The sequence below is a fragment of the Sus scrofa genome, chromosome 10 (assembly GCF_000003025.6).
Source record: "Sus scrofa isolate TJ Tabasco breed Duroc chromosome 10, Sscrofa11.1, whole genome shotgun sequence".
Lineage (NCBI taxonomy): Eukaryota > Metazoa > Chordata > Mammalia > Artiodactyla > Suidae > Sus > Sus scrofa.
In genome coordinates, this window is record NC_010452.4 from 17405256 (window position 1) to 17424402 (window position 19147).

Consider the following 19147-nt stretch of genomic DNA (forward strand, 5'->3'; position numbering starts at 1 on the left):
GTAGGAGAGATGCCTTGGTTCTCTTGTTACTCACCAGTCTTCAGCAAAAAGAACTGGCTCCTGTGCTGTGCGGAAAACACGTTGCCATAGCAGGCCTCAGCCTGCCGTCCTTCGGAAGGTCTGCCTGCAGGGTTGGCCCTTGGCTGGCTTCTGGGAACTTGAATTTCAGGAAGATTCCCACCATTCCCAGAACGGAGAAGAGTGGCTCCTGGTGCCTGACCTGTTTGTGGAGTTGGGTTTGTGCGGAACATCTGCTTTCCCTCTGGGAATTGGGGATTTTGGTGCCTTCTAGGCCCAGGGTGCCCATGTGACCGGTTCCCAGCAAAAACCCTTGGGCACTGAGACTCTAAGGAGTCGCGGACCCTGGTGGACAGCATTTCACACGTATTGTCACGGCTCATTGCTGGGGGAGGTAAGCGTGTCCTATGTGATCTTCTTTCAAGGAGAGGACCCGTGACAGCTTACCTCCTGGTTTCCTCCAGACTTTGCCCCATGTGCCTTTTCTTCCATGGCTGATTTTGTTTTATATCTTCTGCTGCCGGGAGTCGTAGCCATCAGTGTGACCACATGCCGAATCCTGTGTGTCCTAGCAAATGGCCACACCTGACGGCACTACTTCAGGGTGGTCTCGCTGCTGCTTGGGGCCATGTGATGATTCCTGCCGTGATGACAGTTTGGCGGAGGAGATGGCCTGGGCAAAAAAAAAGTTCGTGAAGCTGGAGTTCCCGTTGTGGCACAGCGGAAACGAATCCAACTAGGAACCATGAGGTCACGGGTTCGATCCCCGGCCTTGCTCAGTGGGTTGAGGATCCAGCGTTGCCATGAGCTGTGGTGTGGGTCACAGATGCGGCTCGGATCCTGCGTTGCTCTGGCTGTGGTATAGGCTGGTGGCTGCACATCCGATTAGACCCCTAGCCTGGGCACCTCCACATGCCACAGGTGCGGCTCTAAAAGGACAAAAGACAAAAAAAAAAGTTAACAAAGCAAGCTGAAGACTGCCTCCCTGAAAAGGCCTGCGTACAAGTCGCCTTTGGCTGCATCCGAGTACTTGACTTTTAGGAAGGTTCCCACCACCCCCAGATTCCCACAGATGTGAGTGCCTCACTGCGCCTGAACTGTCTGTACAACGGTGTGATTTGTACTAAACACCTGCTCTGGTTCTGGGAGCCTGCGGTTTGGGTACATGCTAGGGGAGGGTGCCTGCGTGACCAGGCCCAAATAAAAACCTTCGATGCTGGGTCCCTAATGGCACTTCCCATGTGTTGTCACAGCTCCTGATGGGGTGATTAAATGTGTCCCACGTGACTCTGCTGGGAGAGGACCGTTGAGGGCGTATGCCTTTTCCCTTGCTAATTTTGGTCTGTATCTTTTCACCATAATAAATCATACCTGTGAACACAATTATATGCTGGGTCCTGTGAGTCCTCTTAGTAAATCGTCTAACCTGGAGATAGTCTTGGGACTCCTGGGACAGTTCTTTAGCAATCTCCAAAGGTGACACATTTTTTTAAAATTTAGTTATAATTATGGATTCCCCCTCCTCCCAGAGTTAAAAATATTTGATATGTTTCAGTTCAGAGCAGTTGTGGTTCTTGCCCCATTTTTTGATCAATGAGAGCTTATTCAGGATGGCTTCTGAGTCTTTTGACATGACCCTATTCTTTTTTTTTTCTTTGTGTGGCCACACCTGTGGCTTATGGAAATTCCAGGGCTAAGGGTCGGATCCAAGCCACATCTTTGATCTACACTACAGCCACAGAGACACCAGATCCTTAGCCCACTGAGTGAGGCCAGGGATCGAACCTACATCTTCATGGATACTAGTTGGGTTCTTAACCCACTGAGCCAGAGCAGGAACCCCTGACCCGATTAATTTGATAGCCTTTGTATGTGGGGTTTTGTTTTTTTTGCCTTTTCTAGGGCCACTTCCTGCAGCATATGGAGGTTCCCAGGCTAGGGGTCAAATCAGAGCTGTAGCCACCAGCCTACGCCACAGCCACAGCAACACCAGATCCTTAACCCGCTGAGCAAGGCCAGGGATCAAACCCACAACCTCATGGTTCCTAGTTGGATTCGTCAACCACTGAGCCACAACGGGAACTCCCTGTGGTTTTTTTTTTAATATAACAAAACATTTCACGCTTATTGATGTAATTCCTTCCTCAGAACTGTTTCCTTCTAATGGGAAATATTTAGAAACCTTAATCTGGGTATTATGGTTGCTCATTGCTACTGAACTGGTGATAGTTTCTAGAGGTTTTTTTTCCTCCAGTAGACAGAGCTATAGGACTTTTTTACAGGCTCATATATCCCTACTTCAGATTTAGGCTATGGGGTTTTTACTTAACTTCATCGGTAGTATATCCGTATCTCCCCTATGCCAGGTATGAAATTCCAGTTCTTAACAACAACATAATTCCCTGTGTGCTTTAACTTTCTTACCTGAAACAGCCTTAGAATAATAGTACCGGAGTTCCTTTGTGGCTCAGGGTGTTAAGGACTTGATGTCTCCGTGAGAACACGGGTTCAATCCCTGGCCTCGCTCAGTGGGTTAGGGATCCGGCATCGCCATGAGCTGTGGTGTAGGTCGCAGATGCAGCTCAGATCCTGAGTTGCTATGGCTACAGTGTAGACCCATAGCCTGGGACCTTTAATATACCTCAGGGGCAACTGTAAAAAGAAAAAGAAAAAGGGAGGGAGGGAGGGAGGATCAAGAAGGGGGGGGAGGAAGGACGGGAGGGAGGGAGGAAAGCAGTATAACCACTACCATCAACAGTAGGATTACTCGGAGTTCCCGGTCGTGCCTCAGAGGTTAACAAATCTGAGTAGGAACCACGAGGTTGTGGGTTTGATCCCTGGCCTTGCTCAGTGGGTTAATAAGGATCCGGCATTGCCTTGAGCTGTGGTGTAGGTCGCAGATGCGGCTCGGATCCCTGGTTGCTGTGGCTGTGGCATACGCCGGTGGCTACAGCTCAAATTAGACCCCTAGCCTGGGAACCTCCATGTGCCGAGGGAAGCGGCCTAGAAAAAGCAAAAAGACCAAAAAAAAAAGTAGGATTACTGGAGAGGTGAAGGTTTTTGCGTTCTTTCTGTCTTGAGAGTATGGCTCAGTAGAGGTAACAGTGTTTAACAATTAGAATAATTTCCTTCTGTGTGGTTATGCCACCAACTTAATACGTAGTTAGGGTCCTTTGTTTCATTTATCCCTTTTTTGCTTGGGGGAGGGGGTTGCTTACCTTGTTTAATTTAATTTTGTATTATATAAAATTTTTCCATGGTTCCAAAGTCAGATCTGAAAAAAGACAAAATGTGTTCACAGATGACTGGCTTCTGGATATCCACTCCCTTCCACCCTCCTTCCTGGTCCTCTAGACTGTAGGAGAAAAAAAAATTGAGTTATTTTAGCCATGAAGTTTCTGATAATTTGTTAAAACGGCCACGGGGCACCAGTACAAGATGTTGGCACCTGGAAGTGGGGTGCTCCTGTGACAAATAGCCTTAAAAATGTGGAAGGGGCTTTGGAATTCCGTGACAGGTGAGGGCTGGATAGAAAAAGCCTGCTTCCCCTTGAGCGGACTGTTAGTGGGAACCTACCGATAACAGAGGGGCTGCTTGTCAGGGCTCAGAAGGCAGCGAGGAACACGTTGTTGGAAACTGGTGGAAAGGGCATCTCTGCCCATAGTGACAGGGCGCTTAGCTGAATGTTACCCAACTCGGATGTTTAGCTGAAGAGATACCCAAGCAAAGTGTTCAAGGTGTGGCCTGCTTGCTTCCTGCGGCTTGTGCAAAAATTAAGATAAATTGAGGGAAGACACCTTCAGTCAAAAAGGAATCGGGAGTTCCCATCATGGCGTGGTGGTTAACGAATCCAGCCAGGAACCATGAGGTTGCAGGTTCAATCCCTGGCCTTGCTCAGTGGGTTAAGGATCTGGCGTTGCCGTGGTGTTGTGTTGGTGTTGGTTGCAGACTCGGCTCGGATCCCTCGCTGCTGTGGCTCTGGTGTAGGCTGGCAGCTGTAGCTCTGAGTTGACCCCTAGCCTGGGAACCTCCACATGCTGTGGGAAGCAGCCCTAGAAAAGGCAAAAAGACCAAAAAAGGAATCAGCACTTGATGATTTGGAATTGCTCAACCCGTCCGGGTTGCTAAAGATGGTAAAATGAGGGGCCTTATGTTAGGACAGCGCACTGTCTCGAGAAGGCCAAGGGCGTGACCACATGACCTCTTGCTGCTGCTGAAGAGATGGTGACTCATGGATCCTCTCAGTCATCTCCGCAGAAACCAGGCGCAGACATGGGATTTTTAGGAATGACCTGTAGAGGAACCGCTCATCCAACAGAGTGAATCCCCTGACGTGCACAGGGAGACTCGACATCTTTGAGAATGTTGCCTTAGCAGAAACACTGCCAGCTTGGACTGAAAGGGACAGAAGAGAGGAGAAAATGAGGAGTTCCCGTTGTGGCTCAGTGGCTTAAAGGATCTGGCATAGCCGTGAGCTGTGGTGTAGGTCCCAGATGCGGCTGGGATCCTGTGTTGCTGTGGCTGTGGTGTAGGCCGGCAGCTGCAGCTCCAATTCGACCCCTAGCCAGGGAACCTCCATATGCCTCGGGTGTGGGCCTGAAAAAGCAAAATAAAAAAAAATAAAAAAAAAAAAAAAAAAGGACAAAATGAAAGGTGGCTCTTAGTTTCCCAGATTCTATAGGCAGGAAACAGGCTGGTGAAGGATAAGTTCAAAGGCCCAGATGACAGAACAGAGGGCCACGGAGGGTTAGTCCCAGGCCTTGACGCTCAGAGGAGGTTGTCCAGTCAGGTGCTGAAATTGCTTGGGGCTAATGCTTCCTTTCTTCCTTCCATCCTCTCCCTTTGGAGTGTTCTCTTCACTGAGCAGTGCAGCGTGGAGCCCCTGGAGCAGCAGAGAGAGTCCTCATTTCTTTTCACGGCTGAATAGCCCTCCTTGTTGGATGTGCCAAAATGCATTCAGCCAGTTTCCTGTTAAATGACGTTCGGGTTATCTTTAGTCGTCTGCTGTTACAGAAGGTGCTCTGATGAATAACCCTGTGCGCTCCTCTTTCCTGTTTCTGCCAGCGTGTCGCTGGAACAGGTTCCCAAAAGAGGGATTGCCAGGTTGAAGCTGAAAAGCAAAAGCAACTTTGTTTTATGAGCCAAATATTTTAACCCTTACCCACAGTAAGAAATGGATGTTAGGAGTTCCCGTCGTGGCGCAGTGGTTAACGAATCCGACTAGGAACCATGAGGTTGCAGGTTCGGTCCCTGCCCTTGCTCAGTGGGTTAACGATCCGGCGTTGCCATGAGCTGTGGTGTAGGTTGCAGACGCGGCTCGGATCCCGCGTTGCTGTGGCTCTGGCGTGGGCCGGTGGCTACAGCTCCGATTGGACCCCTAGCCTGGGAACCTCCATATGCCGTGGGAGCGGCCCAAAGACGTAGCAAAAAGACAAAAAAAAAAAAAAAAAAAAAATGGATGTTACATCATGATCCAGTCTATGCAGACATGTCTAGGTAACTAAAACAAGGGTCACACTTACCTTACTATCTACACTCCATTTCATTTCGAGAATTCAAGATAGAATGCTGAATGACCTACTAATGGATCTTGGCTCAAAGTTTAAAAGACCTTCTTGGGAGCTCCCATCATGGCTCAGTGGTTAATGAACCCAACTAGTAACCATGAGGTTTCAGGTTCAATCCCTGGCCCTGTTCAGTGGGTTGAGGATCTGGTGTTGCCATGAGCTGTGGTGTAGGTTGCAGATGCGGCTCGGATCCCATGTTGCTGTAGCTCTGGTGTAGGCTGGCGGCTACAGCTCCGATTGGACCCCTCACCTGGCAACCTCCATATGCCGTGGGTATGGCCCTAAAAAGACAAAAGACAAAAATAAGTAAATAACGGAGTTCCCGTTGTGGCTCAGTGGAAACGAATCCGACTGGGAACCATGAGGTTGCAGGTTTGATCCCTGGCCTCGTTCAGTGGGTTAAGGATCCGGCAGTGCTGTGAGCTGTGGTGTAGATCCCAGACGTGGCTAGGACCCTGCTTTGCTGTGGCTGTGCTGTAGGCTGGCGGCTGTAGCTCCAATCAGACCCCTAGCTTGGGAACCTCCATGTGCAGTGGGTGTGGCCCTAATAAGCAATAAATAAATAAATAAAAGACCTTCTTATGAAAGGGCCATAGAGTAAATTGGCTCAGGCTGTGGACTCTTCCTGGACTCGGCCTCTGCTGTGGTAGCCCAAGAACCATGGGCACTTAGAAATTGAAGGCATGGCTGTGTTGCCATTATATTTTATTTGTGAAAACAGATGGCTTTAGTTTCCAGACCTCTGTTTTAGGTTAATCAAGCCACCCCCAGGGGTTGGGATGAAGTCAGCTTCCCATAAACCTGGAAGATGCATATGTGGAAGAAGGTAGGCGACGGAGTACAATCAGGTCTTAGGAAGGAGAAGGAAGAAGAACAGCTGCTGGGTAGTCAGGCTCGTCACCACTTCGGCGGTAACCTTCAAATATCCCGAATTATGTCTTGGTTGTTAAATATGATGGGATTTAGGGTAGACAGATGGGAATGGTGTAACATGAGGTCCTTGCTCACCTTTCCCCTAGATCTAGTTCATGCACACATTCCTCAAGTTTTGGGGGGTTTTTTGTTTTTGTCTTTTGTCTTCTTAGGGCCACACCCTGGGCATATGGAAGTTCCCAGGCTAGGGGTCAAATAGGAGCTACAGCTGCCGGCCTACACCACAGCTGACGGCAACGCCGGATCCTTAACCCACGGAGCGAGGCCAGGGGTGGAACCCACGTCCTCATGGATCCTAGTCGGGTTCTTAACCCACTGAGCCGTGGCAGGAACACCGCCTCAAGTATTTTTGAGTATTGTCTGCCTCCCTGCCAGCAGGCCAGGTTCTCAGAAATGGTCAAAATGTGCCCGTTCCCTCCAGAGAGCCCACCCTGCAGCCCTGTGGTTAAGACAGAGACAGTGTCTGAATGCAGCATTAAGGCAAAGAGTTAATAAACCTTTGGAGAGAAAAGTTAATTTGACTACAGGGGCCAGCTTATTTACACTGTAATTTTTGGACATAAGATGCTTTGAAACTAGCTAGGCTAAAAGAGATGCCACTTCCAGATCATAGTTATAATGAATATAATCTTTGACGTCATTGGAGGTAAAACCACCTCAGGGACAGTAAAACATGGACTAGGTGACTGAGCCCACTTTCGCCTGCAGAAGAGAAGGACGGCTAAAAAGGGTCACGGTAGGAAGTTGCGGAAGACCTGGGTCCTGCTGTTTGAGACAGAATAAAGTTGAGAACTCCCTGGCCCTTCGGTTACTCGAGTAATACCTTGTATGAACAAGTCTTTTCCTCCATGTGTTGAGAGTACTTTTACATGTGTCTCAAAGTTGATGCAGAGACCAAAGAAAGGAGCCGGAGTTCCCGTCCTGGCGCAGTGGAAATGAATCCAACTAGGAACCGTGAGGTTGCAGGTTTGATCCCTGGCCTGCTCTGTGGGTTAAGGATCCAGCATTGCCATGAGCTGTGGTGGAGGCCAGCAGCTGTAGCTCCCATTAGACCCCTAGCCTGGGAACCTCCATACATCATGGGTGCAGCTGTAAAAAAAAAAAAGAAAGAAAGCCAAGTGGACTTAGCTTGACTTTACAGCTGTAAAAAGTACGCAACCTAACAGCGTTCTTCAGAAAGGAGGGGATGGAGAGGACCGTGGGGGACCCCAGGCTTCCGAGTCAGGGAGCTGCTTGTCCTCCCAGGCCTGCAGCAGGAGCACCAGAGGCTGACCGCCGCGCTTTGCTGTCTGTCTGCTCCCCCACCCTGCCCTCCTTGGCCCGCACCTTCAACCTCTCACCTCTTTGTCCTCTGTAGATTCTTTGTGGGAAGGAGATTCCTCGCTGGATCAATCGACTGGCCTACTTCAGCTCCTGCATACCCTTCCTCCAGAGCTGCCTCCCGAAGGAGTGGCTGACTCCCGCGGCCCTGCAGTCCAGCGTCAGCCAGGAGCTCCAGGACGAACTGGAGGAGGCAGAGGATGCGGCGGCCTCCGCCTCCATGGGCAGCGCTTCAGCAGGCTCCAGGCCTGGGCGCCACACCAAACTCTAAGGGTCTCCAAAGTCACACGCTCAGAACTGGCCCTGGCAGTTGACTATCCCTAGAGAAAAAGTCAAAGAATAAATGCCCTTTGGATATTTTGTATGCAAAGATGGCTCTCCCCCAAATCCCAGGTTTTCAGCTCAGGATTATATTTGTAATCAAAAAACAAAAACAATCACTTGGCGCAGGAGGGAGGACTTTGTATGAAACTGCCCTCTGTTTTTTTTACCCACTTGTACACCTGGATTTCCTCCTTCTGTTTTGTACAAGCTCTGTTAAGTTATGTTTACAGTATTTCGTATCGCTGTTTACAAATCTCGCATGGACTTCCTGCCACCATGAAAGAAGAAAGCCTTCCCGTCTTCAGCAGCGAGGCCAGGCCTCTCTGTGCACTTCCGACAGCGGCCCCAGCTGCGGCCTGAGCAGTAGGCCCGCGAGGAGGTGCTCACGCACTTAGAGTCACCACCACCTGCCTCACGGTTGTCTTTTAGGCGCGCTGGTCTTCCTTAACACGTTGGCACCAGGGTGCACAGAGGTGAAGGAGCACACGCAGCCCTGAGTCCGTGGTCCGAGTGAGGGTGGCCCCACCCCAGGCTGCCTTCCTCCTCGCCCACCCCCCACCCCGGGCAGCACATCTCCGGAGGTCCCCACCCAGCGGTTACTTTCTTCCCAAATGTGTGTCCACCCTCTCGAGGTGGCACACCCTGGTGTCTGCCAGGCTTTAGCGCCTCTGATGCTGTAGGTAGATGTTTTTGGTTACAGATCCTCTTGATAGTAACGGATGATGTTTTTGCACATGGGTTGGGGGGGCTTCCTTTTTATCTTAATACGTACTGATCTCCCTGCACAGGAGCTTCTTCGTGGGGTAGGACTATCCTAAGCGGTAGCCTTCTGAGTAGCAGTATGAGTTGACATTCAACTGCTTTTAACTATTCAAGCTACCTTTTCTACTACACCTTGAAAACTAGAGTCTTCAAGTAACACTCTCCAGAAAGTCAATACTTTGATAATGTAAACGTTTTATGCACCATAGCAGAAAGAGTATGTTGGAATTGGTTAGTTTCTTACGGTAGTTTCACCTCCCAATAGAAAGCCTCGCCTCACTGACCTCTTGTTGGAAAATCACACGTACGCGTCTTACAGGTCATCTTTTCCGTTCTCTCAGATGTATGTCTCTTACTTAACTGACTCTAAGAATGAAGCTGTCACCACAGATGAGTCCTCACTAGCAGGGAGCCTGTCTGCTCAAGTCTACTCCCAGTTTGACCCTTGGATGTCAGAGCCCCGTCATTACATGTCACATTCAGTGTTTCTGCCTTAAGAGCGAATGTCCTACACAGAGTTTTGGATGCAGTGTATAAATTATCCAAGGCAGTGACTTCAGCGTTAGAGATATTGTTAGCTTTAAAGTCGTCTACGTTTCTTTAAACGTCTTCATTGGGTTGTTTGCTGCTGTTCTTTGTAAGGACCCATATCCTTCAGTAAACTACATTTTTTAACTTTTCCATAAGCTGATTTTGATTGATTTTTATCAAATTAAGCACAACCTGTTCATAGGGGAAATAAACTTTGGGTTTGACCTGAGGAAAATGAACCCACTTAACCTAATTTATGCTTTTGGCGGTTTTGTTTCTGGAGAGGAAAGCCTTGGTGGATTATTCTCAGTTCTCGCAGGGGAGAGTGGGGGCAGGGGACAGAGCACTTGTTTTAAGAGATGAGAGAGGAAGGAATATATCATCTTTACGGCAAGTTGACTTGGTTCAGGTCTAAAAATGAGATTTAGAACAAAATGCTAAAAAGACTCTTGACTGACTTAGTTCACTCCAAGAAGAGTCTTAGCACCAAAACCCAGGTTAGTGAAAAAAACGTTTGATGAAGTTTGCTTGGGTTCTTTTTAAAATAATGTGGATTCCAGTTTTTTCTAATCCATTCACATGTACATGATTTTAAATCTGTGCTCCTGACGCGCATGGCAGAGCGGTCGTCACTTAGGCGCGTGGCGGGGGGGCCCCAGGACCCTCCCGCAGTTCTCCGAGCCCAGCATACAAATGACTTTCGTGTTACTGTGTTGTATTGACGTTCATCCGCAGCATTTAGAGTTTAGAAATGACGTTAAGGACCCTGGTAAAAAGAAATAGTGGCCTAAGGCCAGTTATCATACAGTAAGATAACATGTTGGACATGAGATTGCTCGCAATCTAATCCCACTCGAGGTCGAGAGCTAAGTGTCTTTGCTTTAGAAATTCCCGTTTAAGTTAGTTTGCTCATTGCAGTTCAAAGCTGAGAAGGAATTAACTAACATTTAGCCACCTTTCCCTCGCCCTTAGAGGAGGAGAATCTCGCTCTCAGCCTGAGCTCTGTTAAGAAAAATCCTCTATCACAGATGCTGTCATTAAGATACCTGTGACATGATGGCGTCAGATGCTCTCTTTGTGGTTGTAACCAAGTGAAACGCGTTTCTCATGTGGCTGAGACAGTCGGAGAGCTTTGAGGGAGTCAGAAGCTCCTGGTTTCTCCTCTTTGTTTTTGGGGCCGTTGGGTTTGCTTTTGGTTTTGTTTTCAACCCTAAGAAGGGGGCACCGGCTTTGGAAAGCGGAGCCCGCGGAGTTGCAGGAGGCAGCGATGCGGTACAGGAAGCCTCCACTCGATCCCTGAAATCCAGCCAACGGTTGCTCTGACCCACAGCAATAGCGCAGGTTCTCACCACCAGCATTTGTACAGAGCAGGGAATCCTGGTTTTAAGCCGATGGCTAGCATGGTGCGTGGGAGGAGATTCTGCTCTATGGCAGCTGCAGGACCCCACATCTACAGCCTCTTTCCACTGCAAGACGGTAGAAACACATTCACTGCTTCAGGGTTCGAATCTGTGTGTCTTCTTGCGGCTCCATTTCTATCCAGTATGCTGTAATTTTGATACATGCTGTATTTTCTTTCCGTGACTCAGTTTAAAAGGCTTGGGTTTTTTGTTCAGCAAGCTGGCCATCCTGCCGCTGAATCTCCTTCCCTTCTGTGAGGTTTTAGAGCGCAGCCCAGTCATTAGACTCCCTCTGTCTACTCAGTCCACACACATCTTCATCGTTTGCAAGGTCTTACGGCTGTTAAAGAATCTTTATGAACCCGAAGATGATTTCTCGTGAAGTTGAATGCAAATGTACTGTCATTCATAGTGTTTATATTAAAAAAAAAAAAAATACCAGGAATCTTCACTTTTGCTACCTTGATATAGCATTGGGCTATCATGTTAACATTAAAATACATCAATTTATTAAAAAATACTTTTCTAAGAACTGTTTTCTAGTGCTTTCTGACCCCCAGGACACTACAACGGTTACATGTTTGTGTTGGTGGGGGAAGAGGGGGTGGGAGGTTATTTTTGTTAGTTTTGTTCAATATTTTTTTTCAACTTTTAAAGGTGACACTCCATTTACAGTTATTACAAAATATTGGCTCTATTCCCTCTGGTGTACAGTACCTCCTTGTAGTCTGACACCTAGTAGAGAGGTTATTTTTTTAGGGCCTCACCCTCGACATATGCAAGTTCCAAGATTAGGGGTCGAATCAGAGCTGTAGCCACCAGCCTAGACCACAGCAACGCCAGAGCCAAGCGGCACTTGCAACCCACACCACAGCTCACAGCAACGCCGGATCCTTAACCCACTGAGCGAGGCCAGGGATCCAACCTACATGCTCATGGATACCAGTCGGGTTCATTATTGCTGAGCCACAATGGGAACTCCAATAGGGCGGTTACTTTTAAAATCCGGGAATCCCATCTGCTCTGCAATGACAGCCCTTCTCCATGAGGTATTTATTTCTCTTTTATTTGCAAGTACAGCTACTCCCGTGTATTCCTCTCGAGCACAAGGCCGTGGACCAGTGTCTTCACTGACAAAGAGCATAACCGCGACAACCCCGGCTTCTGGGGAAAGAGACAAGGCCCCTCCCGAGGAGGGCGGGGAGCGGCCTGCAGGCCCCTCAGTCTGCTCACCTCCTCTCCTGGACGGCCCTTCAGGCCTTCTCGTCACACCGCCCACGTGTTCCCCACACGTGTCACCCTGAGAACCTCACTTTGCGTCTCATTGAAAACAGGTGGAGTTCCCGTCCTGGCACAGCGGAAACGAATCTGACTAGCATCCATGAGGACGCTGGTTCGATCCCTGGTCTCGCTCAGTGGGTTAAGGATCTGTCATTGCCGTGAGCTGTGGTGTGAGTCGCAGGGGCCGCTCGGATCCCACGTGGCTTTTGCTGTGGCTGTGGTGTAGGCTGGCAGCTGCAGCTCCAATTCAACCCTTAGCCTGATAACTTCCATATGCTGCCCTAAAAAACAAATTTTTTAAAAAAGAGGCAATTTAGGCGGTTGAGCTCTGTATTGGGGGAAAAAATACCCCATTTTCCCAGCTCTGTGTTTCTCCTTACTGTCACTCAGAACACTTCCCTTATGACACTTCTGTCACCAAATCTGTGGGGCTTTTCCACATGCCAAGCAATTCTCCATGACACCAGCTGGTGGGCCTACAACTGAATTCTGACACCGTCTACCTGGAGATGCCTCAGGTCCCACAGGCTGAGGGCTCAGTCTCACCAGACTGCCCCCAACTTGACATGCCAATCGCTGGTCACCACAGGTCCCCAGGTAATCGGCAACTTCTGTCCAAGTGGGTACAGATCTAGGGTTCCCACACCCCACTCCTGGAGTTTGATTGATTTGCTACAGTGGCTCATAAAACTCAGGGAAACACTTCCATTTACCAGTTTATGAAAGGATATGATTTCTTTTTTTTTTTTTTTTTTTTCTAGGGCCACACCTGCAGCATTTGGAGGTTCCCAGGCTAGAGTTCAAATCGGAGCTGCAGTTGCCGGCCTACACCACAGCTGCAGCAACTAGGGATCGGAGCTGCTTCTGCAACCTACACCACAGCTCACGGCAACGCCAGATCCTTAACACACTGAGCAAGGCCAGGGATCGAACCCGAAACCTCATGAATACTAATCAGGTTCATTACTGCTGAGCCACAACGAGAACTCCAAGTATATGATTTTTTTTTTTTTTTTTTTTTTTGCCTTTTCTAGGGCCGCTCCCATGGCATATGGAGGTTCCCAGGTGAGGGGTCGAATCGGAGCTGTAGCTGCCAGCCTACACCACAGCCACAGCAACACGGGATCCAAGCCGTGCCTTCAACCTACACCACAGTTCACAGCAATGCTGAATCCTTAACCCCCCTGAGCAAGGCCAGGGATCAAACCCGCAACCTCATGGTTCCCAGTCAGATTCGTTAACCACTGCACCACGATGGGAACTCCTCCAAGTATATGATTTTTAAAAAAATACAGATGGACAGCCAGATAAAGAGGTATCCAGGGCAAGGTCTGAGAGCCCACAGGAGCAGGAGTTTCTGTCCCCGGGGAGTTGAGCTGTGTCACCCTCCCCATGTGCGGGTACGTTCAGCCACCAGGAAGCTCTCCAAACCCCATACTATTGGGATTTTTATGGGGGCTTCTTGACATAAACATGATTAATTACTAACTCCATTTTCTGCCCCTCTCACTTTTCTAGAGAAGTGTGAGGAGTGGCTGAGAGGATAAAAACTCAAGCTTCTAGGAGTTCCTGTCATGGCGCAGCAGATACGAATCCGACTAGAAACCATGAGTTTGTAGGTTCAATCCCTGGCCTCGCTCAGCAGGTTAAGGATCCGGTGTTTACCATGAGCTGTGGTGTAGGTCGCAGATGTGGCTCAGATCCCGTGTTGCTGTGGCTGTGGTGTAGGCTGGCGGCTACAGCTCCGATTCAACCCCTAGCCTGGAAACCTCCATATGCTGTGGGTACGTCTCCAACAAGACAAAAAAAAAAAGTTCAAGCTTCTAATCATGGCTTGGTCTTTCCAGTGACAGGAACCATCCAGCACCCGCCCAGAGTAGCCACAATAGAACACAAGTCACTCCTAGTGCTCTTGTCACTTAGGAATTTACAGGGTTTTAAGGGCTCTGCCTGGAATCGGGGCCAAAGACCAACACATGTATTTACTATTATCTCACAACTTCCCGTTTTCCAGTCTACATACGCATCTGAGCTTGTTCCCAGAGTCACCACCGGTTACAATGGGAAAACTTCCTTACTGTTTTGAAAAGCTAACCCTTCTTGGAGTTCTCCTGCGGCCCAGCGGGTTAAGGATCCGGCATTGTCACTGCAGCAGCTCAGGTCACAGCTGTGGCATGGGTTTGAACCCTGGCCTGGGAACTTGCACATGCCAAGGGTGTGGCAAAAAAAAAAAAAAAAAAAAAAAAAAAAGCTAATCCTTACTTCGTCACTAGGTCTAGAGCCCATCCTCTCTCACCCCTCAAGGATCGGCTCCAATCTTATTCCTTCTCTCCTTTGAAACATTTCTCCCCTGAATCGTTCCTATCAGCATAAAACAGGTTCCACGTTTTTTCAGCTAAAACCGAAAGTGAGCAAATGCTATCACTGACATGTGGAATCTAAAAAAAAGGACACAATGAACTTCTTTGCAGAGCAGATACTGACTCACAGACTTTGAAAAACGTACGGCTTCCAAAGGAGACAGGTTGGGGGGTGGGGGGATGGGCCGGGGGTTTGGGATGGAAAAGCTATAAAGTTTGGTTGTGATGATTGTTGTACACCTGTAAATGTAACAAAATTCACTGTGTAATTTAAAAAAGAAAAAAACCCGAAAGCCACAACAAAGGCTCCCTTCCTTCATCCCTGACAGTCCAACATTCCCTGAGTTCGAGCCACGACAAAAGTTCATGCACCTTCATGTCCCATTCACCCCATAAACGACATTTTTGGAGAAATGAGGGGTTCCCGCCATGGCGCAACAGGATCAGCAGCGTCTCTTGCAGCACCAGGACACAGGTTCAGTCCCTGGCCCGGCACAGTGGGTTAAGGATCCAGTAGAGCTGCAGCTGCGGTGTAGGTTGCACCTGTGGCTCAGATCTGATCCCTGCCCCAGGGAATTCCATGAGCCGCAGGGCAGCCAAAAAAGAAAAAGAAAAAAAAAAAGAAAGAAAAATGGAGTCCTGAAGAAAGCTTGAACACTGATGATCTTATTCACAATCGCTAAGACATGGAAGCAACCCAAGCGTCAGTCAACAGATACGTGGATTAGCAAGACATGGTATAGACATACCACGGAATATTACTCAACTTAACAAGGCAACTGTGGAAGTTCCCATTGCGGCGCAGCAGAAACGAATCCGACTGGTATCCATGAGGATACGGTTCGATCCCTGGACTCACTCAATGGGTTAAGAATCCAGCATTACTGTGGCTGTGGTGTAGACCGGCAGCAGTAGCTCCGATTCCACCCCTAGCGTGGGAACTTCCATATGCTGTAGGTTCACCCCTAAAAAGCAAAAAAAAAAGGCAAGTGTGACACATGCACCAACACGGATAACTCTTGAGGACGTTATAGTGAAATGCTCCAATCTCAAAAAGACATAGGTGCGGGCTCCACTTAAGTGACGTACTTAGAGCAAACCTAACCTATAGGGTCAGAAAGCAGAATGGTGGTTGCAGGGACTTGGGTGAGGGGGGTGGTGGTGAAGGAATGGGGAGTGTTTGGTGAATGGGGATAGAGTTTCAGTTTTACAAGATGAAAGGAGTTCTGGAGATGGAGAGTGGTGATCATAGCATAACATTAGAAATGTATGTAATACCTCTCAGCTGTACACCTAAAAATGCTTATGATGGTAATTTTTTTTTTTTTTGGTCTTTTTGCCATTTCTTGGGCTGCTCTCATGGCATATGGAGGTTCCCAGGCTAGGGGTCTAATCAGAGATGTAGCCCCCAGCCTACACCACAGCCACAGCAACACAAGATCCGAGCCGCGACTGCAATCTACACCACAGCTCACGGCAACGCGGGATCCTTAACCCACTGAGCAAGGCCAGGGATCAAACCCGAAACCTCATGGTTCCTAGTCAGATTCGTTAACCACTGCGCCACGACGGGAATTCCCCTATGGTAATTTTTTTGTGATGCATATTTTATAAGAAAAAGTTGGGTAAGTGTTAAATAGGTATTTTCTGAACATTCTAAAAAAATTTTTGTTTACATGTTTCATTTATCTACACAAATATATGTATGTGAAAGAACATATAGGATGTATGCGTATAGTCTGAAAAATAAAAGGAACACCTCTCTGTACCCATCATCCTGCTTAAAAAATAGAGCATGAGCTGGAGAGAGGACAAGATGGCGGAGGAGTAGGGGGACACGCTCGCCCTCTCCCACAAACACAACAAAAAAAGCACATCTACAGAATAAAGGACTCGCACAGAACAGCAACCAGTCGCTGGCAGAGGAACCTAAACTCCAATAACAGCAAGAAGTTCATGACATTACTGGGCAGAACGGGAGAAAACAGGAGAGTGAGAGAAGGTGAATCCGAGCGGGACGGGCGCTCCCGAAAGGGAACTGCGGAGGAGAAAGGGATCCCGCACCCTGGAAAGTCACCTACCAGGGCAAAGATCAAACGAACCAGAGGAATCTCCAGATGCAGAGAAGAGTGTAGCAGTAAGTTGGAGTACGGAAAAGCCAATCAAGAACCGAACGAACCATCTGAACTACGGGCACAGTCACCAAAAATTGAGATGCCTGGGTGGGGGCTGGACACCGAATCCTCGCCTCCGAAGGTTAGTCCCCGAGAGGGGGCCGGGGGACGCCTGGGTGGGGGCTGGGCACCGAGACCTCGGCTCCAGAGGTTAGTCCCTGTGCTGGGGGGGCGGGGCAGAGCAGAAACTGCTTGGGAGGTCTAGAAACCATTTGACAGGGCAGAGACTGCCTGGGAGACTAGAAAACAAAGCTGTCGCAGAGGAAGGGAGCAATACTCCAGGGGCGGGGAAGTGGAAAGCCACATCAGAGGGAACCTGGGAGAAGAGCCTGGTCTGCACCCGTGCTGGGGAGGGGAGAGAAGAAGGGGTGGGTCCCCATAGAATACCCCCCACGCCACAGCAAGCTTACAGGCCCGCTAGCTAGCAGAAAGCTGGGCTTCCCAGTGCATCCCCTCCCCCCACCCCCACCACCCCCTATGCTCTCACCGGACCTGGGGCTGCCTGCCATCCAGGAGGGCTGGCCTCAACAATTGCCTGAAGCCTACCACAGCAGGGGCTGTCCCTGCACAGGCCTGCTTGCCCTTTGGAGGGGCTACACTTCTGCAGAGCAGCACCAAACACCACCAGCCCCCGAGAAAAGGCCTGCAGCCCAGAAAAGCTAGAACAAGCTTAGCCAGAACGTGAATAGATTGGCCTAATTCTCAGACGGTTTTTCTGAGTCGGGCTGCCCCGGGGAGGAGCCTCTTGGATCTCCAATGGCCCTGCTACCCACCCAAGCCCCCAGGGGGTGCTGAGACCTAGTGGACCAGCTGCATAGGACTGCCAGCTCCAGGCAGGACCCCCTGCAGCCCAGAAAAGCTGCAACAAGCCTGGCCGAGTTGGGAAAAGATCTCAGACGGTCTTTCTGAGTCGGGCTGCCCTGGGGAGGAGCCTCTTGGGTTTCCAGTGGCCCTGCTACCCGCCCAAGCCCCCAGGGGGTGCTCCAATCCCGTGGAATAGCTGCTCAGCACCACCAGCCCCCTGGAAGAGCCCCTGCAGCCCAGAAAAGCTGCAACAAGCTCGGCCAGACTGTGAAAAGATCCACCTACATTCTCAGGCCATCCTTCTGAGTTGGGCTGCCCTAGAGAAGTGCCTCTTAGGTTCTCAGTGACCCAGATAGCTGCTCCAGACCCCAGGGGGTGCTGCACTCCTGAGGAACAGCTGCCCAACACCGCCAACCCCCTGCAAGAACCCCACAGCCTAAAAACACCAGAGCAAGCTCTGCATGACCAAGTGAAATCTGCTACCATCGTGGGGTGGACCTCCCAGGCCTGTCTGCCCTCAGGAAGCCCTCCTTTGTTTCAAAGAAACACTGTTAGCCCCATCAACACTCCAGAAAAGCCACACTGCCTCAAAAAAGATTGACCAACAACGCCAGCCCTCAGGAAATATTCCACGGCAGTGACAAGGCAAACACTGCCCAATAACAGAGAGTACAACTCCCTCAGGAGAAAGAAAACAACAAGCAAGATGAAGAAGTTGAGAAACCACCCCCAGTCAAACCAACAGGAGAACTCACCTAAAACAGTCAACAATGAAACAGATCTCTGCAGTCAGACAGACCTGGAGTTCAAAAGAGAAATAGTGAAAATACTGAAGGAATTAAGAGAAGATATGAACAGTAATGCAGATACCCTCAGAAAGGAACTAGAAAATATAAGGAGGAGCCAAGAAAAACTAGAACATTCATTTGCAGAGATGCAAACTGAACTAGGGGCAGTAAAAACCAGAATGAATAATGCAGAAGAACGAATCAGTGATATGGAAGATAGAATAATGGAAATCAGTCAATCTGGTCAACAGACAGAAGACCGAATCAAAAAACTGGAAAGCAATATAAGAGACCTATGGGATAATATAAAGCGGGCCAATCTACGCATAATAGGAATTCCAGAAGGAGTAGAAAAAGATAAGGGGATGGAAAATATATTTGAAGAAATTATCGCTGGAAACTTCCCAAATCTAAAGGATACTGGATTCAAGATACAAGAAGCACAGAGGGCCCCAAACAAACTGAACCCAAACAGACCCACAGCAAGACACATCATAATAAAAATGGCAAAAATTAGTGATAAAGAGAGGATCCTAAAGGCAGCAAGAGAAAAACAGAATGTTACCTACAAGGGAACCCCCATAAGAATATCAGCTGATTTCTCTACAGAAACACTACAGGCCAGGAGGGAATGGCAAGAGATATTTAAAGTGCTAAAAGGAAAAAATATACTCTATCCAGCAAGAATATCATTTAAAATAGAAGGGGAAATAAAAATTTTGTTCAACAAACAAAAACTAAAGAATACAGCAACACAAAACCCAGGTTAAAGGAAATATTGAAAGGGCTTCTCTAAACCAAAAAGAAAGGAAGGAAAGGGAAGAAAAAAGAAAAGAAAAAAAAAAAGAAGAAGAGGAAGAACTAGGACTGAGGAAACCGCAATCA

General features: G+C 48.7%; 1 protein-coding gene across 6 annotated transcripts in view; it reads left to right on the forward strand.

Annotated features, from left to right (window-relative positions):
- DESI2 (desumoylating isopeptidase 2) overlaps positions 1–11387 on the forward strand; it is a 50994-nt gene extending 39607 nt beyond the window's left edge. For all 6 annotated transcript variants that reach the window (XM_013980076.2, NM_001097419.1, XM_005667960.3 and 3 more), the window contains 1 exon segment: positions 7876–11387. In XM_013980076.2, coding sequence (XP_013835530.1) covers positions 7876–8109 — 234 coding nt within the window. In that variant the 3' untranslated portion in view covers positions 8110–11387.